Genomic DNA, 22,189 nt, shown 5'->3' with positions numbered 1-22,189 from the left:
ATTGGAGCTTCCACCCCCAACCCACTTGAATTTCAAAGCACAGTATAGCAGGATAAGAGATGTTTTGCAAAGCAGGATCTTTTTTCCATAAATGCATGTCCCATATGCGGATCAAATCACAGAGAGAAGTAGTGAGTGCAGAAAATAAAATCATCATAAATTTATTCAGAAACCAAAGGTTGTTCCAGAAAGAATGAACTAATACATGTTAAGAGAAATAACATATTTGATCAAGTAGCTAAATTACTAGACCAAGGCAAGGCCGCAAATGATTATTACGGCATACACACTGCAATCCATAAATGCTGCATCCATGGCCCTTTGAATCACCAAACCTACCTCCATCACGTTACCTGCTTGTTCAATCCAATCAGAACCATCAGTTGAAGGAAACTTGTTTTCTGCATCTACAGCCCTTTCAAAACCTCTTTGATTGTTGAAGAGAAGCGGCACTAACACAAGGGTTAAATTGGTTAACAAAAGTAGATAAAGAGGCCTAAAACCAATAATGCTCCTCACAAAGTTGCTGCCCAGTAGAGGAAATCCTAAATACGATAAGACAACCAAAAGGCCTACAACTACAGAACTAAGAAGTCGGGATTTCTCTGATGCTGCGATGGCGGAGCTTATTTGATTTGAAGTCACAAAACTACTTATATGTGGTCGTGGTTTTATCTTTTGCTCTGTTCCTGAAGATGACCTGGTCGATTTCTGAACCGTGGATGTGGCCAAAGATGATTCTACTTTGTTGCTTGTTTCCACAGAAGGAGCTAATGATGCTCCCACACCTGTCTCAAATCCACGTAAAGATATTTCCACAGTGCTTCCATCGCTTCCAGAAGCAATCGTGGTGGGCTCACTATTCACCAACGTAGAATCAGAAACTCCATCTTTCCCGTCAGGAGAAACTGCAACAAAAATCAAGTTCCGAAATTTAGAATCCTGAATAATCTATAGATATAAAAGCACGATAACCTTTTAAATTCTTCATAATCCTAACCCGTAGATCCCTAAAGTAACTGTTAAACAGATTACATTCATTGTCTGGCAGCAGCAACTAAACCTTACCTTTCAAAACACAGCCTTCGGGCAATGTTTAAACTATGATATAATGATCAAGAAAGCATCAAAACAAACACAGCCTTACCGCTTTCGTAGGCTCTCAGAATCTACTAAGAAAACAATGGGGCAATTAGATTTGACATATGATATGAGACGGGGAGAGAGGGAGCACCGTACCGGTGATTTCATCGGAGATAGGAGGAAGTGAGTCCTCGGAAATCGACTTTTGGGATGGGATGGCTTGGATCTGACCGGTGATGAGGGCTAAACGGTCAGATCCTCTATCGACGATCTTTCTCCTTCTGGATTCTCTAGTTGTGGATGCCATTATTCGCCGTCCTGTAATGCTTGACGGATTCGCTTTGATTTATATTTATATTTTTTTTTCTCTTCATGTTTTGGTTGCTAGGTGGGATTGTTTGGGCTAGGATGGGTCGGGCTAACTGACGCTTAGGTTGGGCTGGTCTAGTCTGGGCTGGGTTGAATGAAGAAATCTTTTTCCTATATTGGGCCTTCTAATTTTAGGTTTTTGTGCCATAAAAATCTTGTTACGTATTGTTGGACTGCGAGAATTTTTGGGTTGTGATTTTTGTTTTTAAAGATTTGGAAATAATATTTTTTTTTTGTTTTATTAAAAATCGGATATGATACCAAAAAGGCTTTAATATTTTTTTTTTATATTTAAATATTTTTTAAAAAAATTATTTTTGATATCAGCATATTAAAATATTTTAAAAATATTTTAAAAAAATTCAAACTTTAAAAAAAAAAATAAATTGAAATTCACTCTAAAATGTACTTCAATCTGCAAGGATGCTATTTTATTCTACGAGATAATGCTTTTTAGGGAAAAATTGAAACTAGATTAGAGTTTTTATTACATCAAGTAATTTTTTATTCTAGAATTAAAAATATTTTGTGTCCGATTTTCGTTATAGATTAGGATTATCTTCATATAGTTTTTTTATTTATACAAATTTTGGGACACGATTAGTTTTATGAGATTTAATTAATTCAGAGATTTATTTTTATTTCATGAAGAATTTTAGTGCAGTATGTTAATTTACCAATTTAATTACATGTGTTCTGATTGTGAAGCATCATATTAACATAGAAATGGTCAATATTTATATTTATATGTTTTTTTTTTCATGCAGTTGTAACTTAGACATGAAATACATAATTATTAATTTAGAATCAAATTATATATAGAATTCAATTTAATTTCATTATTTGAATTGAAATAGTAATCTATCATAATTTTTAATTTTAAAATAAAATATTAAATTATAGAATTAAATTCAATCATATAAAATTTAATTGAATTAAGAATCTTAACTAATCTCCTCCTTATTTAAAAAACAAAAAAAATTACAAGTATTCTTATATTTATTTTGCCATTAATTCCTTATTAAATGTTAGTGGTGGAATTAACCGTTTCAAATGTTCAGTTGCAAATGCAAAACGCTCCACCAAAGTAGTTTTACATTAAATTAAATGGTTCAAATACATTAAACTACATGAACTGCTGCTGTTCTATGTCCAGACAGATACAATTCCCTCTGCAAACTGTTTCCGTGTTCCTTAAACACCCTTGTTTAGTTCCCCTAAATTCCCTAACTTTCTCTATGTGAATTCACACTTCCATTGCTCTCTGATCCAGATTTCTGTATCAAGATTTAATCTTTCTCTCTCTAGAGATCATGGAGAAAGTAGAGAAGGCACAGGGAGAGAAGAAACTGTAGCCATTGAGCTTATTCTCTTTCAAGTCTATGAATGCTATGTTTATTTGGTAACTTTCTCTCTACATGTCCTTAAAAGAAAATTGAGTTTTCAGCTGTATGGATAGGAGAACAGAACTTAGATTTGAATTATTGTAGTTGGTTGCGAATTGGATTTGGGTTTTGATCATTTTAGCGGGAAGAAGAGACGGAAAGAGAGTGGGAAAGAAGAGACAAGAAAATAAAATTTCTCTGCAGACGAGTTATTATTATGGCTGAAAACCTTGAGACATGGAATATAAGCTCGTCGGATCCATATTTATATGAACTTCCTTCGGCAATTTCTGCTCCCAAAGTCAAAGACTTATGGTGGACTGGAGATCCTGTAGATTTTAGTTATTTGAATCCAGGCATGCTGTCACTAGTGAAGGCAAGTTTCTAATAATAAACCATACTTGTCAGCATGAAAGCGAGGAATCTGCTCGTCGGCGCAAGCATTTGAAGAGTTTAATATATTGTGCTGCTAGGTTCCTTCAATGTCTAAGTGAAGCCAGATTCTTGAGGATAAACACTTGCGTATTGAGGTTCTTCCTGATATCATTCGTTCCCGTTCCTGTTTGTTTTGTTTTTTTCGATGACCTTAGGCTTTTTGTTGCCGCAGATTTTCTTTACGCAAAAAGACTTTCCAATGGTTTTCAAGAAGCTACACCACTTGGTTCTGCTAATCGATGGTTCATATGCACACCAAGTTCCAATCATAGCCTCTTTCCTCAAAGGATTGCCTAATCTAAGGAGACTAATAATAAGATTGTGGACAGAAATCCCATGAACTTTCTGATCCATACGTTAGTTTTGCACTCTTAATCCAGACCTCTGTTTTCCACTTGGGAACACATTTTTGGGCTTTAATCTGAGACGTCAGCCAGGATTTGAAAAAAGTAAAGACAAAAACAGTGCAGGCTGGCTCAATGGTGCATGCAGAATGCTGGGAGGAGAAGATTATTGCTATCGTTTCAAGATTTTATTTGAACTTAAAGCAGATATTTGATACTGCATTCTTCTCTTGGAAACTTCTGATGCATCATGCACATTCCCGGAGTAAAATTTAATTTTATTCTTTTTTTATTATTATTAATGTAGATATCTTGATCAGCTTATATGTATCTTAACTACTTTCACAGGTCCTGAAATTAACGACCATACAAACCTCTAGTATCCTTAAGATTTACAGAATTCAAATTGATAATTTCTAAAAAATAAACAATCTAAACAAACAACCTGATCAGTTGAGGGTTTTTGAAAGGTCATTTTGACCTTATAGCCATACAATGGAGGTAAACTTTCCTTCTATAACCCCTCGCAATTAAGAACCAATTTATAGCACTGCAAAGAGTAAAACTATCTCTATGAGGAGCGGAATGAGTGGGTTCAAGATACGTTGGGTACCCTGTCAAAAAGAGCTTCGCGATGATTGTATCAGTTTGTAGCCCGGAAATTAGCGAAATCCCATGTTTCCAATTATCTGACAACCTCTTTTACAAGCCTTTAATAAATTAATTATACATATGATTCTTCCATGCTAGGGAGGAATTCCATTTAAACAGAGCAAACAAAAGATGTAAATCCGTCGGTGCCTACTTAGTGGTAGCTTTACAACTCTGTACAGGACATCTTTCTCTCTATAAATCCTAACAAATCAGGATCTCAGAAAGCACAGGGCAGGGGGTGCAGATTAGAGTTTGGATTCCTAGACGGAATAACAGGGATTGGCACATTTTCAAAACTTGCTTCAAGATATGTTTCTGCATCGATATCTCCTCCCAGCAAAATTCTCAAGGATAATCACTTGCACAAACAGGTTTACAAACTGTCACTCGCCCCTTCTGAATTACAAACTGGAGACAAATCTTCATGTCCAGATATCTCGCTGTCGCTATGTTTTGATGAAGTTTCATCATCTGAATCAAGCACATTAATAGAGTCCAGGGCAGAGTTACGCATGGGTCTTTGCCTCAACCTATTCTTTGTGCCAAAGTTTCCAGCTTCCACAACAGGATGGCTTGCAACTCCAGCAAGTCTTGAACTCCAACGAGAACCAAACTTCCGAGCAATGTTCTTGCCACCAAAAGTTTCATTTTCTTCATCAGATTTGCCAGATCTATTCCCGTTATCATAATCCATTTTGTCATCATAATCATCATCGCTGTCATCATCATCATTACCTGCTTCATCAAGCTTGCCACTTTCTTCACTATCCGAGAAGTTTCCCTTTTCAATAGTACCTTTGGAGTCTGCACTCATGTCTGAATCACCTTTTTCACCAAGACTTTCTGTTGAATTTATGCCCATGTTTGAACCCCCATTAGAAGTAATTTCCTGCTTAACATGTTTCCTGTCATTGCTCTCCTCTTCAATTGTGTTCCTTTTCCTGGATAATAAATTGAAGTAAGCAACTAGAAAAGGTTATGTATTGTATTCTCAATAAGAGGGACAAATTGCATTCAAGGTATTAAAGAACTTCAGAACAGCATTAGCAAAGAATTTTGTTGGTACATTCAGAATATAGAAATGCAGTTCACAAAGCAACAACGACAAAAGTATATTTCATATAGGGATAACAGCCAACTCTTACTTTGTTATTTTTATAGCCTCATCAATCGCACGGTCATAATCATCTGCATATTGGATCCCAAATCAAAAGGTTAATTGTAAGTAATGCTCAAGTACAACCAAGGTTCTCGGATCAAAAAAATGTTTGAAACAAGCAAGAAACTATGGTAAATTGAAACTAAAAAACAAAGAAAAATATTGGTTAGCTTGTGACATTTCATGCATGACTTTTTTCTCCATCTTAATCAGAATTTGAGATCCCGTAGAAGTTTAGTAATGCACTTGACCACAGGGAGGCAGTTATAATTCCAAAAATGTTCTGCTGGTCTGTATGATTATTTGATATTTGATGTCATTCAGCAAGACAATGAAAATGAAGCAAAAACACCAACAAATATTGATTATATGCCCCACAAGCAGGCCACAGAATGAATACAGATGAGATGCACATCATACCAAATGTATAACTGATAGGTCTGCGACTGCGGCAGGAACGAGTAATCCCAGCAGTGTAGGATCTAAAACCGTTCAGGAGCTCTTCTTGCCTTTCTTTTTGTTTGAGGGCCCTATCTTTCTTCTATTGAATACAGTGACAATGAACAGATTACTTATCATCAACATGAAAGATTAATAAACTAGCACGTGATAAAACTGTGACAACACCCACACTATTAAGACATGATTATAAAAGAAATACATAAGCATACCTTCTGAAATTTTTGAATAATAGGCAGGACATCAGTTTCAATAGTCTTGCCAGCTGCAACATCTGCCACAACTTTGCTAGAAGAGAGTTCATTCTGCCATTACCAGCAAGAAACAAAGTAACTAAAATTTCCAGCAGTTGAATAAGAAGAATGCTAAACTTACCACAACTTTCTGAAATCCCTCGAGATTGGTTGCAAGTATTTCCCATTGCAAGCAGGTAGCTGGCAGATTTTTTGATGCTTTACCCTTCATTCTATTATTAGCCCTGGTCATGTTTACTTCCTTGTATAATCTATGGCCAATGGTAGAACTTCCATCATACCTGTACGTACAATTAATATTATCAACACTCGCACAGCAAATTAAATGAAATTCAGAGCATGCACAAGAATTACCAGTAAGAGATTGCAGTTCCATCTCCCCCAACCTTATCTTTCCGGAAAAAAGAAATTTCAGTTCCATCTTTCAAGGAAGTATTAACATATGATGCAATATCATCTTGCTGTAAACAGGGTGAATGGGTTACACCAAATTAACAAGGAAACACAGAAAAACTACAACATCTCATTCATCTTAAATATATCCACCCAGATAGAGAACGTGATTTTCCCCAAATACACATGATCACTAAGCCTTAAACAAACCAAGCATGCACAAAATAAAAATACTCTGAAAAACAAACGAATGCAAAAGTACCAATCAGAAATACAATTATCTAGAACATCATCCAGTTAAAAACAAGATAAAGAACTGCCGACATTTGAGAAAAATGTTGAATCAGAAAGGCAAGGCATATTACTTCAGCTCTGATTTCACAGAGTGCTTTCAAAATCAGCAATCTATTAGTTGGATCTAGTTCCTTGTATTCAGATATCTCCCCTCTGCACATGCCACAGTAGCAAATGATCTGAGTTAGTCTAAATGAAAAATGAAAACATATCTTTTAGGAAATGGCATGAGACAAATTATCGGTGATTTTACCCTTTGGCTTCCTTCAGTGGTAACTCGCCTTCAGCAACCTGTAATAAGCAGTGCAAATTTCAAATTCTATGAAAATCCTCACTACACAGTTGAAAGTTGAAAGTTGCTTACCCATGGCCACCACGTGGCTAGTTTCTTACAAAGTGCAGTCACCCATGCATCAGATGCTTTCAGTTTTTTACTCACAGGTGGTATCCCCTGTTGAAAATTCCACATTCATAAAAACTTATAAAGATATTATCCACTTTGAAAAATTTCCAAGGAAATTGAAGAACATTGAACATGAACTACATGAGGGCAAAGCTATTCCTTCTCGCTTTGCAAAGTGTTATACACACAAACTAACGACACTGATCCCTTCGCAGAAGGTCCATAGCCATTGGATTTTTGGTCTCCGCTGGGACCCAAAGGTGTGTCCCACGCATCCAATGGCGCTGCATCCGTTCAAGTAGGATTGGTTCCATGTGACTACTTTCATGTCATGTAGCATTATTCTCTCGCTTTCTACAGCATCTTATATGAATCAATTACCTTTCATCATCCATACGCATGATTTTCAACTCTAAAAATCAGTACAGCTTCCTTGATGCATCAAATCCAGTAATACAAGAAAACACAACACATATCATTTAAACTAGAAATAACAACGCATAAAAACACACTTTCGACAGGAGAGAAAAAATAATCATAGCCATCAAATTTGTGAGCCCCCACATGCAGGTTCCACAAAGCAAGAGCTGTGGTTATCTCTTGTCGCGATCCGTGTCTTTGATTTCCACCTATTTCTTAAAATATACATCATGATAAGAATTTCTAACCCCAGAAAATTACTTCAGTGATTTTATTTTTAATGAAAGCATTCTTACAGTTGTTTTATATATAATAATAACTGCATTCATAAAAAAAGAAGCAAAGCAAGCATAGATAAATAAAAACTGGGGGGAAAAAAGAACCTTTAATAGCTTAACGTGAAGCTGAGCAAGTGATTTATTAGGCTTAACAAGACCACTCTCAATCTCCTCTGCTGTTAACTTCAAATCAACCCCAAGGACTGGCTCAAATATCTGTAAAGAAAACCCCAATTTCAAATCTTTAAATAAAATTATACACGAACTTATTTAAAAAGGAGGTTTTTTCAAAAGAAGAAGAAGGATTGTTGATTTTACGCTCAAAAAATTAAGAATCGAAGCGAGTTCCCAGCGGCCACGAATCTTGTCGATTTCCGATTCGAAATAGGAATCGTCGTTCAAAACGACAACGTCTTTTGCCTTGTCGCCATGGATCATTTTGCAGAGAGAGTGAAATGGAAGAGGGGATTGGCGGAGAGAGGGGATGGGAAGGAGGTAATATTTTGGGGATTTGTTTCCCGCCTAAATGAGTTTTACTGGCCTGACCTGTTAACTGTAAGGATCGTGGTTGGGTTAATTTGCCTTTTCTAGGGTTATTGATTAGTTAATTTCAGGCCATCTCTTTTTGGACTAGGACGACTCCCTTTTTGTAAGGCGCAGCGTTTTTGTTGTTTTGCAGCTAAACGCAATCGTTTTGGACATTTGCTTTTATACCACCTTTGTTTGTGTTGAAAATCGCGAGTAACCAGTGTGCAGACTCATTTTATTAATCTTAATATGTTTTTAAATCTAAATTTTACTTATATATATATATATTCAATTATTTATTGTGTGTGTGGATATAATAAGAAAATTTTAATATATGCATATTTATATATATTAAATATACAATTCAGTATTTTTAATCAATTCTAAACCTTTATTAAAAATATATTATTGAAATTCCATATCTTTTCATCGCAATTTTGTAAATAAAAAAGTCTTTTAATCACATTCATTAAATCAATTACATTATTTGGATAACTTCACTGTTCTCTCTTCTTCTTCTTTTTCAATTCAATCCTTTTTTTATTCTTTTTTTTTATCAACTTCAGCCCCAATTCTTTTTTTAACAACCATTCATGTTACCTTTAAATTCATCAAATCAATTAGATCATATTAAAATAACTTTTATACAATTTAATTTTAAACTCAAGATAAATAAGAAGTCAAATTAAAAAGTTTATTTCTATTAATTTCATCATCAGTTTTTTCTTAATAATTATTCATGTTACCTTTAAATTCATCAAGTCAATTGAATCACGTTACGATAATTATTACATGGTTTAATTTTAAACTCGAGATAAATAAAAAATCAGATCAAAATGTTTATTTCTATCAATTTCATTGTCAATTTTTTTACAAGTTTCCCCCGTTACATGGAATCTATTAAGTCGACTAGATTACATTAACACAACTCTCACATAATTTAATTTTTAACTTAGATTTGATATATTAAATCATGTTTAATAATAATATATTAAATAGTTATCTGCAACCTCTATATTTTTTATTATACTCAAAAAAAGAAAATTTATTCTACACGCAACAAGTTTATAAACTAGTTATATTTATATAACAGAAGACAAGATTACATTGATAGTGTCACGCATGGAAATCTTTTAGCATTTTTATTTTGTAATTTACCGAAAAAATAATTTGCTGCGAGTGGTTTTTTTAACACGTAGACAAATCAAAACAATATTAATTGTGGACATAATCCTTATTTTTTCGTCCTTGTAAACTACCTAATTTATTGCACTTATATATTGTAGCATTAAAAAATATAAACTACCTAAAAATATACAAGGGTGGGAAATTCATTGTAGCATTAAAAAAGAATTTATTATAAAATATAATAGTGAATTAATGTTTCTGCCCTACATCAAATCATTTAATAAGACTAATATAGCGGTAAAATAGTTTTCTCCATGTGATCTATTTTTTATTTTTGTATAGATATTTTTTTCTATTTTTTAGAACACTAAAATATTTTTATTACCCTTAAAAGCAAAAAAAATCAAATAATTGGTTCCCAAGGGCTTTTTTTAGATTTCACACTTTTTAGCAAAGTAATTTTACTAAAATAACCTTTATTTCAAAATTAATTCAAGCTTTTGTTGGGGGTAATTTTGTATTTTCAAGGAGGATTTTTAGTTATAATAAGGTTGTTGGGGAGTAAATTAGTTTTTTATAACAATTAATAAAATATAAAAAAAACAATTAGGAATGTTAGAGGACGCCGCAGTGGTTCGGCATCAACTGATGTTATAAATTTGTTTGGTTTGGTCGAGCAAATTGTTGCTAGTCATTTTTTTTTCTTTTTTCTTTTCTCTTTTTTCACTCAAAATTTGAATCTGACATTTAGAATTCTAGGTTAATCCCTTTAGTTAAGTATATTTTAGTATTAGTCCTTATTTTTTTAATTTTTTTTATTCTTAGCCATATTCTAAGTTTTTTTTTCAATTGCTTTATTCAATCTAGATCTTTTATTTTTTAAATTTGGTAATGATTCTTTTTTTTCTTCAATTTTTTTCTTGCCTTTTCTATAAACTTCAATTATTTTTAATTTTATTTTTTAATAAAAAAATTAATTTTTTAAACGTGGTCCTCGTTCTCTCGACAATTTCTTTTCTAATTTTTTTATTAAATTATTTTTTTTCAATTTAATCTTTATATACATGACAACAAACAGTACCGTTGGATTATGGGGCCCTATACTTGAGATGGCCTGGAGAGAATATCCGTACAAAGCTAAAGTCAAGGGATTTTTCTTTGGTTTTCTTTTGTGCTTTCTAAATTCTAGCTTGAGGCCTTCTTCTTCTTCTTTTATTAGAAAGTAAATTTATTTTAAGGTCTTCAGGTATTGACAATTTTCTCCCGGGGCAGCTGTGGACCGCCTGTTTATTTTCATATTTTAAAATTATTTTTAAAAAAATTAAAAAAAAATATTTTTTTTATTTTAAATTAATATTTTTTAGTTCTCATGTATATATTTTGATATACTATATTAAAAATAAATTTTAAAAAATAAAAAATTATTATTTTAATATATTTTTAAATAAAAAAATAGTGAATACCAGGGAAGGGAGAGGGATTTCACGATATATTGAGGGCTTTTGAAACCTTCGTGAGCTGGGCTTTGGGTTGTTTGTATTAGTTGCAGTTTAAAGTTTTTTAAAAAATTTATTTTTAATATTAGTTTATTAAAATAATTTAAAAATATAAAAAATTAAAAATATTTTTAATATCACCTCATTAAAACTTTCGTGAGCCCGGCTGCCTGTGATTAGCCTGGAGAACTGGTGCTCGTAGGGTTGCATCCTCTTTCATGCTAGTTCAGTGTTAAAGGACAGCGATGGACTTGACTTGCCGCACCTGCCATCGTCTTTTTTTCTCTGTGGATTTTTATTAGGATTGGAATGATTAGGTAGAAGACCATAAGAAAATAGAAATCAAGCACGCACAGCGCGTAATTTATGTGGCTCGGCAAATTCGCCGACGCCCATAGGGTTGCAGAGATCTTTTACTCATCTGGGAATAAAGTTTACAGTAGTTTTTTCCTGTCGGCAGCACTCTACACCTTTCTGGATTACACCACACTAGCTAATCCATATTTATTATGATGATATACATACAAAGATGGGGGCATGCATGCATTTTAAAATCGTAATCCGAAAGAAACTGAAATCTTAAGGAAATTTAATCTTTCTTCTGCTAAAAAACTTGACTTTCCTTGTCAGTTGCAGAATAATTACTCCAATAAAGTAATTTTAAAATTTTTCTGGGAAAAAACCACTGACACTGACATGCATGCATTAAGGAAGACTAGAAATACCTGTAATTAATGGCGGTCTTGCCAGAAACATGTGAATTTTTAACTAATTAATTTAATAGTGATCAAATAATATCTGGTGAGTCATCACATGACAGCTTTTTCTTGAACTTTTTTTCTTTTTTTTTACCTTCTTTACGCTAAAAAGATGTTTTTGAAGAATGTTCCTGAAGAAGTGATATCGACAAGAGTAGCGTCTGCAGAACAACAGGATGTAGCAGTAAACCAGCATACTGCTGCAGCCCTTGCACGTATTTGCTCCTATTTTGAAACTCATAAGCATTTCAATTATCCATACCAGTTTCAGGTAAATGGAACTCTCTTTTTCATGCTCGCTTCTCTCTTCTTTTTTTAAAAAGGATAAAAAGAACTTCTCGGGCATCGGATTATATCTGGAGGGCATGATCTTTCACCACATGAAATATGTTTATTCTTTCCACTCAGATGTGAATCTTAGTTTTCAACATGATTCTACATTTCAACATGTCTCTGTTAATGCTGTCAGATTTTTTTTTAAGATAAAAAGAACTTCTCGGGCATCGGATTATATCTGGAAGGCATGATCTTTTACCACAGTTACCTTTCTTGTATATGAAATATGTTTATTCTTTCCATTCAGATGTGAATCTTAGTTTTCAACATGATTCTACATTTCAACATCTCTGTTCATGCTGTCAGATTTTTTTTTCTTTCTCATTATTGTCGTTGACAAAAACAGTTGCTCAGTAAGAGAACATGAGGTAACCTAAACCTGACATGAAAGTACCTTCAGAAAGTGATATATAGCACCTGAAAAACAGAACATGAAAAAAAAGTGGCGGCCCAGTTGGAGAGACAGGAGGAGGCTTCACTCCTTTCAAAAGTAGAAACCCTTAATTTCTTTGCCATATTGTCAACTTCGCATCAGCATATTGATGCACCGGGGAGAAATTCGAGCCAGCAGTACGTACTATGCCATAGCTTTGGACTATTTCAAGGGTTTGGTGATATATTGTTGACTTTATGATTTTGATTCAATCACCCTTCAAACAGGCCTGTGGTTCACTTTGGTTCAGGTAAATCAAGAAGGATGATCATGACGTTGCTGGACTGTGTTGTATTCAGTTGTTATTCATGAATTTTTCTTCACAAGAGGAAGCTGTTAAACACTTAGACAATGCGAAGGTAACTGCACGATATTTCTCGTCACAGTACCCCCCTTGTTAAATTGCAGAGTAGAAACTGCCTTGTGTTTGAGCAAGAAAAATTCCATAAAGACGGGGATCTACAAAAGCAAGATCTTATGGCAACTATCGAGGAAAGTGACACGAGTAGAGGCGACTTCCAATTTGAGGACGCAAGCTTTCCAATAGCATTCAAATGAAGAAAAAACCTCATTGAAAGGAACATATTATGAGAGAGAAACTTGTAAGAAATGTTCCCGTAAGTTTAGTATATTTGACTCTCTAAGCATGCTATGAAGTTTATTTGACAACCAATCAGCTCTCCGAAGATCTCTGGCATGATGGCTATATTTATTGGCGCAAACTCTACGCAACTATGACGCGTATGGATACAAACCTTGAAATAAAAGACAATTCTAAACAAGTCAGGTAGGCGCGCATGAGAGAAATTGCACGTGTTGGAATTTAGGTGGTGGCGCTCGATGGTAATGATACTGATGAGTGTGATGTTTTGATTCATTTGAAATTTAGGCTATGTTCGTTTTTGAAAAGTAGCTGTGGAGAAATTATTTTTTAAATATTTTTGTATTTGTTTATTATTATAAAAGGTGGTTAACGAAAAATATTTTCTAGTAAAAAAAAATTTAATTTGATTTCTAGAAAAGTATTTTTTTTTTAGCAGTGTTTATTTTTTGAAAAGTGGTTTTCGGAAAAACACTTTCCAAACTTTCATGTGTTTGTTTGCCATTAAGAAAGTTGGTCAACGGAAAATATTTTCCAGTCAAATAACAATTTAGCTTGGTTTTCAGAAAAGTATTTTCCTGAAAAATTTGGGTGGAAAACACTTTACGGAAGTTGTGAAAAATTTAAAAATGTCATTATTTGCTGATTATATCAAATTTGATCCTCAAACTTTTGATTGCTATATATATTTTGTTTTGAATATTTATTTTTTAATTTTATCTTTTAAAATTTAATTTTTATATTAACTTTGGTCCTTATTTTTATAATTGTTGTTTGCTTGTTCCTTATCATTTTTTTATTGAAATTTTTTATTTATCAAATTTGGTCCTCATTCTTTTGATTGTTACTTATTTTATTTAAAATAATTTATGAAATGTTTATTATTATTATTTTAATTTCTTCATCTTTTAATTTTTTTATTTTTTATTTGATCTCTATTATTTTGATTATTATTTATTTTATCTGAGATAATTTATGAAATTATATTTTTTTTCAATTTCATTCCCATTCAAATTTTTAATTTATAAGATTTGTTCCTCATTATTTTAATAAATTTGAAAAAATAAAACATTAATAAGTTATTTTTCAGCTCATTTTCCATAATATAATCAAACACTATAAAGTGTTTTCCAACTTATTTTCCATTACACTACCAAACATCGGAAAATACTTTCCCGGAATTCACTTTCCAAAAAAAACTACTTTCCAGCGAACAAACGAGGCCTTAGCTCATTGATTGAAGCAAAAGCTACCTTTCAGTTCCTCAAGTAAAACATAGGGGTGAACAAAAAAAATCTAACTAATTAAACCAAAAAAAATAAAAAAATAAACAACCAAAGAAACCAAATAGAAAAACAATAGAATTAACCAATTAAAAAATTACAAAAAATTTCCGGTTTGATTCGGTTTCGGTTTTCAAAGTCTGAAATCGATTGAACTGAACCGATTCAACCAAGCCAACACTTAAAAAAAAAACAAGTATAAATAAGATATTTTTTTATAACCCTAAACCTAAAGTAGCATTCTTTAAAGACAATCAACCGCCCCCTCCCTTTGTCCTATGCGTCTCTCTTCTCTCTGATTTTCCTCTATACTCTACATCCCATAATTGTTAGGAATTGTTAGGCACCTGCTGCTCCATGCTTCTCTATCCTCCTATCAAAGGCACACCTTTCTTCACTTTTGATTTTAATTCTTTTAGTTCTCCTAAAAGGCACGCACCTCTTTACTTTTACTTTTGCTTTTAATCTTTTTATCCTTTTTCTTTCTATTTCTCGCATAAACTTGTAACTTTTATATAATTTTTTATACCCATGTAACCGAAGAAGATTATTATGTCAAACTAGTAAAAGACTTTTCTGTGCTTTTCTTGATGTTGGTCTTGTGAGGACAACAATTGGGCATCGAGTTTGGTTATTAATTGAAGAGATCGAGTATAAAATACCACACTTCAATAGATGGTGTGGATCTATGTAAACTATTTGTAATTGGTTTCCTCTCGTTCTGATTTCACATTTGAATAATTGATATCTTTTAATCTTCCCTTTTTTTCCAGTCAAATGACTTCTTTTCTTTCCTTTTGTTTTGTGTATCTTTTGCGCAAAGTTTAATTTTTAGGTAAGGATCTAACGAAAAGAAAATTAGGATTGGATTTCTAGATATTATGCATGCCTAACCGATTTAGCTTGTTAAGAAAATAGGCACAAAACTGTGGAAATAGAAATAAGACGAACCAGTTTAAACTGGTTTGGAAGAAGGAAAAAAACTGAACCAAACCGAACATGATCGATTTGAACTGGTTTCGATTCAGTTTCCGTTCACAAAATTAAAAAATAATAATTTCGGTTTGGTTATTTATTTTGGCCCAAAACTAGACCAAACCGAAAATGCTCACTCCTAGTAAAACATGACTCATGTATTGGCATTGCCTGAATTCTACAAGTTATTTGAGGTAAATTGTGATGTATTTAAGATAAATAAAGAGTTACTAGCCAGGATGAACGATCAATTTTCTTTTTCAATGAGAAGTTAGCTGACTAGAAAAAAACTACTTCATATATGATTTGAAATTTATTATCATCATAGACCATGAAGCTTTTAAATATATAAATAGGCAACATAAGCTTGGTAGTAGGCTTGCAAAGCGAGTGTTATTTCTCCAGAAATTTATTTTTTCATTAAAACACCAATTGGGTAGCCTAAGCAAAGTGGTTGGCACGCTCAGTGCATGAATTGCTTAACTCATTACTACATGTACACAAGTGACATGATTTGATGCTTTTCGAGAACTATATTTAAGTGATTCTTCGTTCAAACAAATTTATGCAGAATTGATGGATGAATGTAAGCGGAATAATTTAGTGCTTGTGAATGGATATGCATTTCAATATTTATGGATGGATGGATGTAAATATGTTAAGTTGTGTTCCCTCTATGGAGAATCGATATTTATCTTGAATAAGATTACAAGTTAAGCATAGCTCCTATAAATTAGCTAACCTACCATATACATAGTATCCTAACAACTAGCCTACAACTAGTATCCTAACAAGGAAAAGAGTAAGATATCTACAAATATAAAAGGTAATTGCCAAATCTTTTTTTAAATAGACAACAAATTTCTTTGACATCCCCTCTCAAATTGATGTTGGTAAGTCCACGAGCATCAATTTTCTAACAAGAAAATGATGGCGCTAACAAGTCATGAATCTTGTGAAGATATCTGAAATCTAGAGAGTAGTAGTGATATGCGGGAGGGTAATAACCTGATGGTCAAAGGCCTTCTGTATGGAGTGACAATCAACCTCTATGTGTTTCATGTGTTCATGGTAGACATGATTGATAGCAGTTCGGATGGAACTTGTGTTGTTAACATGCTGGTGTGTAGGTTAAAAAAAAAACCAAGTTTTGTGAGAAGACCATAAAGCCAAATAATCATAAAGTAAGTAGCAGATATGGCACGATACTAGATCTCAGTAGATGACTTGGAGACAATCATGTTTCTTGCATTTCTAAAAAAAATACATCAACTAGTAGTAGATTTTCTAATATTTGGGTAACTAGCCTAATTAGTTTCATTGTACGTGTAGAGCTAAAGTAAAGAACCAGTAGGGAAAAATAAGTCACGACAAAGTGTGCCAATGAGATATCGATGGATATTTATACAGAATTGATGGATAGAGGTAAGTGAGATAATTGAGTGCCTGTGAATGGATATTTATTTTGTGATTTGCAATTATATATTTTGAATTGCTCCTTACAGGAATATATCATCCCCGAGTTGCACTGTGAGGGACACTTTAGGTGTGACTGACAAACTTAGAAAACTTTGAGCAAGAAAAGTTGTGTTACTTCTTTAGAGAATCATTATTTATCTTAAATATGATTCCAAGCTAAACTTTAGCTCCTATAAAATATCTAACTTACCATATACATATTTTCTTAACAACTAAAGTACAACTAGTATCCTAAAAAAGAAAAAAATAAGATATTTACAAATATAGAAAGTAATTGTCATATTTATCTTTAAATGTACTGCTAATTCCCTTGACATGGACAATACACTGGCCCCAACATCATCATATTACTATTTACGTAAGTTGTAAGGCTAAGTATCTAGTTTTGTGAAAAGATGTATTAATTGTCAAAGATCCAAGAAGTTCTTATGGAATGTGATGATGTACAACCTGTTACTGGTTGTGATGCTTTGTGGCTGGATGTTAGCATGGACTTTATGTTAGGCTTACCTCATGCCTAACAAGCCATGGATTCTATTTTTGTTCTTATGGACATGTTCTCGAAGATGATCCATTTTATAGCATGTTCGAAGACCATGGATGCATCCCGTAAAATCCATATTTACTTTAACTAGGTGGTTTGCTTACATGGCATCCCTAAGCCTATTTTATTAGATAAAGATCTCAAGTTTATGATTAACTTCTGAAAGATTTTGTGGAGAAAGCTAGACATCCAATTGAACTTTAACAGTTTTTATCATCTTTAAACAATGATGGTTAATTGTAGCCTCAAAAACTTATTGTGAAGTTTGGTGGAAGATAAGCCAAAAATAGTAGGATATGACCTTGCCGCTAGCAAAATTTGCTTATAACAAGTCTTAGAATCAAATCACCCAAATGAGTTAATTCGAGATAGTCTATGAGAATAACATTTCTATAATGCTTAAGCTAGCACCCGTTTCTTTCATATTGAATGATTGAGCTTTCAAGCTGAAGGTATGCTAGGCAACTCGTAGGAAATTCATGAGCAGGTCAGGAAAACAATTGCATACAACAATTCCAAGTATAAGGCTTTAGCTGATGCTCATTGCCGAAGAGTGATGTTTGAGGTGGGTGATCTTATGTAGGCAGTACTCATTCATGACACGTATTTAGTTAGAGAGCACAATAAGCTGAAGGAAAGTAAGATAGGTTTTCACGAGGTGTTGTAGAAGACAAAAGATAACACATGTATACCTCGCATCCCTAGTCATCTGAAGACTTCTATGTCTTTAATATACATCACTTGACGTCTTTTATGTACTAGTGGGGCAAGGTTAGGCCTAAAAGGAGGTCTAGTCGCTCTAAAGTAATATAGTGACAATAAGAGGTCATAACTTTTGATTTTTTATTATTTTTCTTTTTGTTTAGGGATTCTGATGTTATTACCTAATAGAGGTCAATTTTGGACTTATTTAAGAAGATGTAAACCTCTTAAAGAAGCATAATACATTAAGCTTTTATTTTAGAAATAAAACGACTTAGGGTGCTCGTGTTGTAACCCTAGTCTCGACCAAACTCAGTTTTTATATGCTTGTTGTTAACGTAATTATGTTTTCGCCTGCATCATAGTGTTCTGTCTTTTTTTGCTAGTTATTTTTTTTAATTGTCCTTACAAATTGGGTTAAATGGGGTTTTGAGCTCATAATTTATTTTGAATTGCTTCCTATAAGATTCTCAAGGTGTTGAAAAGATTTTATAGTGTTAAATTAATGTTTGATTTGGCAAGATAGGTTTTGGTTTTGTTATTTATCAAAAATTAAAATTTCAAGGGACTAAATTTGACATAAAAATAAATATATATAACCACCTTTTTTATTATGTTGTCAATGCCTTTTCTAAAAACATTTCATTGGGATTTTTTTAATTTTTTTTTGGTCCCTTAATTTTTCAATTATGCATTTTAGTCCAAAACTGTATTTTCTTTAATCATTTACTTTACTGCTTATACGAGCCTCCGTTAATTCCTTTGTATCAGTCCTTAAGTTTGAGGCAGAAGAGAAAGGGTTGTCGAAAAACAGTAGAGAAAAGAGAAAATATTTGGTTTTGCCATTTTTTGGCACTGAAAACAGTATTTCTTAATGGGTTTGTCTTTTTTAGAAGAGATTAATAATGGTAGTGTTTTTGAAAAAGTAGATTGGGATCCGTTTAGTTTTTTTCTAATTCAATTGATTTTTGTTTTTTAGAGTAATTTTAGGGTGTTTGGGGTTAGAAATGCGTATTAAGGCTTATAGGATGCTTTTGAGATATTTTCATATAAAAACAGGTCAAAATAGGTTTTTAGGGTCCAAAACGTTACACCCCAATTTTCCAACCACACTTTTGTAGTGATTGAAAACTTGGTTTCAAGATGATGTGTTGTTTTATTTATTTATTTAAAAAAATAAGATGATTGACATATTATCTGTTTCTATGATAAAAATAAAAAAACAAAGAAATCAACCTAGGCATTCAGGCTTGGTTTTATTTTTTTCCTTGAAAATGGAAAATGCTATGATCTAAATCCCATGTTGAGTTGGTTAACTTGGTTTGACCTAGATTTATTCAAAATATCATCATCCCAATATTCTTTTAAAGAAAATGTTAGATCGATGTTGTTTTAAGCTTTTTTCTTAAGAAGCAAATCGAGTTTGCCCTAGTCGACCGAATAGCTAGGCAACACCTGAAGACCCGGGTCCATTCAAAACATCATCATATTAATATTTGTAAAAACAATATTAAAACAACGATCTCTAGAGTTTTTTTATAGTAAAACTTGATTTTGACCTGGTCAACCAAGTTATGGTTGGAGGCACCAAATTGATTAGGTCATATTAGTTTAATTTCCATGCAATTTAATTTGAAACCTAAGCCAAGTAAGAAAGCCAAATTGAGGTGACCCACACAATTTAATAAGATAAAAAAGTTTTAACTAGAAATATACATTTTTATTTTTATTTTAAAGTGTCTAAGATTTTTTTATGTTTAGAGTGATTGTCTTTTATTTTCATTAAATAAATGATATAAAACAACAAAAAAGTATTTATTTGTAAAAGTGATCGATATTAATGAGAGTTACACTAAAAAATTATTTTGTTTCAATAAAATTTAAATTATTGTTTTTTTCTTATATAAAAAATGTTATCATATAAATAAATAAATAAACTTTGATGGGTACTCATAGACATGATTAAATGTTTTATTCAATGTCTATCTTTTAGATTTCCGACTTTGTATATGGTTAAAAAAAATAGCATTTTAATAATAATGATATTTATTGGGGCATTATTTTGAATTTATAATCATGATTAATCTTCTTACCCGGTAATGATTTTTTTTTTTTGAATTTTTTTTATCTGACCTAAGCAAAGCACCGCCTAGATAACTAGTTTGCAACTAATTGGGACTTTGTTATTACTGTAAAAAAACCTGAAGTTAAAAAACATAGAGTAATTTATTGGGAACATTAAAGGTTATTAGTTTTAGGGTTTTTGTTTTTGCACAAGCTGAGCTGTGCATGGGATTGATTTTCCTCTACACTCGTCAATAGAACAAGTCTTCTAGGTTTCATGTTTCATGCAGAAGGTCGTAAGCAATAAAAATAAAATAATATTGCCCGCGCATGCATATATATATATATATATATATATATATATATATATATATATATATATATAAATCTTATCCACACCTAACATTTGAATATATGGTTAAAAAAATGGGAAAATATATATAATTGGGCTTATTGTATAATTTTTGAACAATAATATATTTAGAAAGTCAACTTTATCCTTTTGAATATAAAATTTAATTAAAATGTTGATATGATCAAGAGCATGTAGTCAACCCTTTTCTTTTTTTTACAAGTTTTAATTTCCTTTTTTGTTATCCTCCCTCGATAACAATTAATATATTAGTATTTTAGGCATGTAAGCCTTTCCTTAGATTCAATGTCTGGAATGTTGGGTATTGTTTTCTAAATTCCACCTAGTTTGGGTTCGTGGGTTTTAGATAGTAGTATTAATTTTTTTTAATTAAATATTTGTTGATGATACCTGGATATCAATTGAAAATAATAATTTTATGTAAATTTATTATAATAATTCATTGACGGCACGTTAAAAATATTATTTCTTTAGAATTTCTGAATGTTTGTGTAACTAGATCTTGAATAAACCTTAAAAATTTATATACCTTAATCTTTTTAATTATGTGTCCCTAACCAAGTAATTAATTGTGTTATCATACCCCATGAACACAACCTAAAGTTGTTTGTCCTGAAATCTTCCATATCATATATGTTTTTAAAATTAATAACCAAGTGACGGCGTTTCTGTAAATAATATTTAAAAATATAATAATAATTATTTTTTAAAGTATTTTTTATTCAAAAATATATGAAAATAATTTTTATTTTATTTTTTAAAATTTATTTTTTACATTGACCTATTAAAATAATTTAAAAATATTAAAAAATTAATTCAGAATTTGACGAAAAAATAAATTAAACAGCAGCTAAACATGCACTAAAGTGTGGTTTACTAGTGGAGTCCATTTTGTCAATGTTTGGTGTTATTCGGAAAAGAAAAAAGTTTAGTGAACTTGCGCACGGGTGTGTCCTAGAGCGGGAGAGTGCCGCCACTACAGAGTAGAAAAGCTATGCTGTGATTTTCAACGCTGCTTTCGTTTTAGTTATGTCTCCACCCAGTAAAATTAGTGCCGGTAAAATTAGAGTTACTGGCAGGCTATTGGTTTAATATATTGCCAGGAAGCAGCACTAGTCAATAGCACCATATAATAATAATAACAATAAATAAAGTAACGATTTAGGCGGTCTAGTGATAAAAAGTTAGGATCAAAAAATTTAATTTTTCTGTGATTTCAGGTTTGAGCTCTGTGGTTGCTTATATGATGATCACTGGAGGCTTACATGATTGTTAACTTAAGGACATGTGAGATTAGTCAATGTGCGTGCAAACTGACCCAGACACTCACAATTAAACTAAAATAAATAAATAAATAAATAAAGTCACTTATAATTGCTTAGACATGGCGGTGGAGCTCCAATGATGCCAAGGCGTGCGTGCCGCTATAATTGCAAGGAAATGTATTACTATTAATTTATTACTATTGAATATTGATAATAATAATAATAATAAATGCCATTGGCGCGCTTGCCGCTATAATTGCACGGAAATTTATTAATCGGAGGCTAAGCCTTGTC

General features: G+C 32.2%; 2 protein-coding genes across 3 annotated transcripts; both read right to left on the bottom strand.

Moving 5' to 3' along the window:
• Nucleotides 1–132: 132 nt before the first annotated feature.
• LOC133673782 (uncharacterized) lies at nt 133–1,427 on the bottom strand. The gene is made up of 2 exons (XM_062094670.1): nt 1,240–1,427; nt 133–908 (listed from the first exon to the last, which is right to left on the bottom strand). Exons 1-2 carry the CDS (start codon nt 1,388–1,390, stop codon nt 247–249), a joined length of 813 nt encoding a protein of 270 aa, XP_061950654.1. The 5' UTR covers nt 1,391–1,427; the 3' UTR covers nt 133–246.
• A 2,851-nt stretch (nt 1,428–4,278) lies between these two features.
• LOC133673961 (DDT domain-containing protein DDR4-like) lies at nt 4,279–8,561 on the bottom strand. 2 transcript variants are annotated; one of them, XM_062094909.1, is made up of 11 exons: nt 8,249–8,561; nt 8,036–8,146; nt 7,194–7,280; nt 7,083–7,120; nt 6,901–6,982; nt 6,497–6,603; nt 6,264–6,423; nt 6,101–6,193; nt 5,850–5,970; nt 5,416–5,458; nt 4,279–5,211 (listed from the first exon to the last, which is right to left on the bottom strand). In XM_062094909.1, exons 1-11 carry the CDS (start codon nt 8,366–8,368, stop codon nt 4,644–4,646), a joined length of 1,530 nt encoding a protein of 509 aa, XP_061950893.1. In that variant the 5' UTR covers nt 8,369–8,561; the 3' UTR covers nt 4,279–4,643. The 2 variants fall into 2 exon arrangements, with proteins under 2 accessions (XP_061950893.1, XP_061950894.1); XM_062094910.1 differs by lacking the exon at nt 8,249–8,561 and having other exon boundaries at nt 7,194–7,861.
• Nucleotides 8,562–22,189: the final 13,628 nt, after the last annotated feature.

Source organism: Populus nigra, chromosome 15 (assembly GCF_951802175.1).
Source record: "Populus nigra chromosome 15, ddPopNigr1.1, whole genome shotgun sequence".
NCBI classification, from domain to species: domain Eukaryota; kingdom Viridiplantae; phylum Streptophyta; class Magnoliopsida; order Malpighiales; family Salicaceae; genus Populus; species Populus nigra.
This window is presented reverse-complemented; position numbering and strand designations above follow the sequence as displayed.

Coding starts and splice junctions, on each gene's coding strand:
- LOC133673782 (XM_062094670.1), bottom strand. CDS start 1,390: ATGGCATCCACAACTAGAGAATCCAGAAGGAGAAAGATCGTCGATAGA. Junction 909..1,239: donor TATCTCCGATGAAATCACCG/GTACGGTGCTCC, acceptor TTTTTGTTGCAG/TTTCTCCTGACGGGAAAGAT.
- LOC133673961 (XM_062094909.1), bottom strand. CDS start 8,368: ATGATCCATGGCGACAAGGCAAAAGACGTTGTCGTTTTGAACGACGAT. Junction 7,121..7,193: donor TAGCCACGTGGTGGCCATGG/GTAAGCAACTTT, acceptor TGCTTATTACAG/GTTGCTGAAGGCGAGTTACC. Junction 6,604..6,900: donor TCTGTGAAATCAGAGCTGAA/GTAATATGCCTT, acceptor CCCTGTTTACAG/CAAGATGATATTGCATCATA.